The following is a 2,107-nucleotide window of genomic DNA, read 5'->3' on the forward strand; positions in this document are numbered from 1 at the left end:
AGCACAGGCGGACAGAGTAGTGCTTCCGTCCCAGACAGACGTCACTGTGTTTTGAGACACCTGCGCAGCATGATCAGATGGATTGAAATGGGCCATAATGTAGCTAGTTCGGTTTGAGCCGGAACGCTTTCTGTCTGGGAAGGTCTTCTTATGAGGTTCTCACGACGGTGAAAATTGGCCGCGCAACGCCTCTTTTTCGTGGCGTAATGCTATAAAGGCACATAGAAGCCCACTGCTGTATGTATCGGCATAATCCATCTTCCTGGCAGCTTGCAAGCGGTGGCGGTCTTCTGCCAAATCTCATGACTGTCCATCGGGATCTGCCTCTACGGCGACCCATCAGCTGCCCGTGGTCCTCCAATCTGTACCTTCTCGAGGCGCTTCTGACAGTTGAAATATCTTCCTACGTATTCAGGGGTGTACTGGCTGAGATGGTAGACGAGAAAGACTGGTCATCACCCCCGCCAGCGCTACTCTGGGTTCTGGACACAGGCTTTTCGCTTGAGCTCTGGTACGACATCAGGCAGAGACCGCGCCTTGGCGACCCGGCCCACAAGATGATCAGAAACGTGATCGGGCACCACGAGGACGCCTACGGAGATGTACACTACGCAGTTTTGTGGGAAGGGTACCTCTGCCCTGGCTGGATATCAGACGAGGACTTGTACAGCCACAAACTCGTGAGCGACTATTGGCTTAGGCAGCGGCAGGGCACATGAAAGCACTTGCTGTTATTGGCATCTTGTAGCTACCGGTGGACATAGGCTGGCATCACGGGTAAGCCAGAGTCTACATGCATCTGGAAAAGACCACTGGTGTGGAGCAAGCAGGTTGAGCAACTTCTCACCACGTACGGGTGGTAGCAGAACAGGAAATTACTGATTCTATGGCGATGCAGTCGGCTTGAAGTGCCCGTGATACTGCACAAGAGTCTTGCGTAGAGGGATATTATTAGTATGTGAATGTATTCTCTGGATTGATCTATTGCATGCTTGTGTCCTTCTCGTCTGCTGCGGATCGTTGAACGAAAGCCAGAGCGGACCACTGGCGCTGTACTCGAGCCGGCTATCATCTCCGCCTCGTGGTCGGTAAACCTCCTGGGCCCGACGTGTCAACTGGCGACTGTACCCGACGAACCTCGAACTCGTCATCACCGTGTTCCAGAGACTGTGGAGGGATAAAATCCAGCACATGTAGATGCATTCTCTTCTTTGACGTGACCACAACCTGCTTTAGCTCATCAACAAGTTGATTCTCGGCGGATGCTAGAATCAAAGTATTGGTGCCGTCTGTAGACTCATCGTCAAACGAGCTTTGACCTGTCGTGAACTTCACGCCGTTTTCGAACACGGAGGGGTTTTCCACCACGTCTTTGAGAGGAAGTGGTCCTGGCCAGAAAGTAAGACGGCCTTTGTTCCCGACCTCAAGCCCGGTCACCTTGCCCGTGTCGTTCGTGACCTTGTATTTCTCCATGTTCTCCGCGGGCCGAAATTTGTTCATCTTGGCCAGCTCAGTCATATCGCTAAACTTGTCGCCGTCCTGCATTGCGTTTTTCATGCGGTTCGCCGGGTAGAAGATCACTCGCAAGCGCAGTTTCTATGCTTAGAGTTAGGCCCAATGTCGAGAGGTGGTGGGTCTCCATACCAGGCTATCGTCAGAACTGTGCGCATCATCCCGCAGCCTCTTGTTCATCGCGTCTTCTATCATCAATGCTTTTCACAGAGTGAGCTGAGTGCGCTGCAGACCTTTGAGAGGGGACCTACGCGGCTTGCCTCTATAGACCAGTACGATCTTTCGTGTCCTCGTGGCTGCGCGCTCGGTCCGCAGCATGTCTTCCAAGTATCCATCCAAGGACCAGTACCCAAAGCCGCTTGCGATTAGAACAACGGTTTCGAACTTTCTATGATTCACGCTCCGGCCGTGAGGGCCGGTGAAGAAAGCGAACCGCGGGCGGAACTTATTCTGATCGACTGCCTGCTTCGTCTGAACAACCGGCCCCTTCTTCCGGCTCCGGCGCACTACGATCGTCTGCCTCTCCAGCTCGCCGGCGGTCATGGCCGAAGGAAGCAGCGGCCGGATCAACGTCTTCGTCATTCCGCTCTGTGGG

At 53.8% G+C, this 2,107-nt stretch overlaps 1 protein-coding gene across 1 annotated transcript; it reads right to left on the reverse strand.

The window, feature by feature from the left end:
• Positions 1-1,068: 1,068 nt before the first annotated feature.
• BBA_09779 (uncharacterized protein) lies at positions 1,069-2,094 on the reverse strand (the record flags this gene model as incomplete). The annotated part of the gene is made up of 3 exons (XM_008604876.1): positions 1,069-1,596; positions 1,645-1,700; positions 1,764-2,094. 3 exons carry the CDS (start codon positions 2,092-2,094, stop codon positions 1,069-1,071), a joined length of 915 nt encoding a protein of 304 aa, XP_008603098.1.
• Positions 2,095-2,107: the final 13 nt, after the last annotated feature.

The sequence above is a fragment of the Beauveria bassiana genome (assembly GCF_000280675.1).
Source record: "Beauveria bassiana ARSEF 2860 unplaced genomic scaffold BBA_S00067, whole genome shotgun sequence".
Classification (NCBI taxonomy): domain Eukaryota; kingdom Fungi; phylum Ascomycota; class Sordariomycetes; order Hypocreales; family Cordycipitaceae; genus Beauveria; species Beauveria bassiana.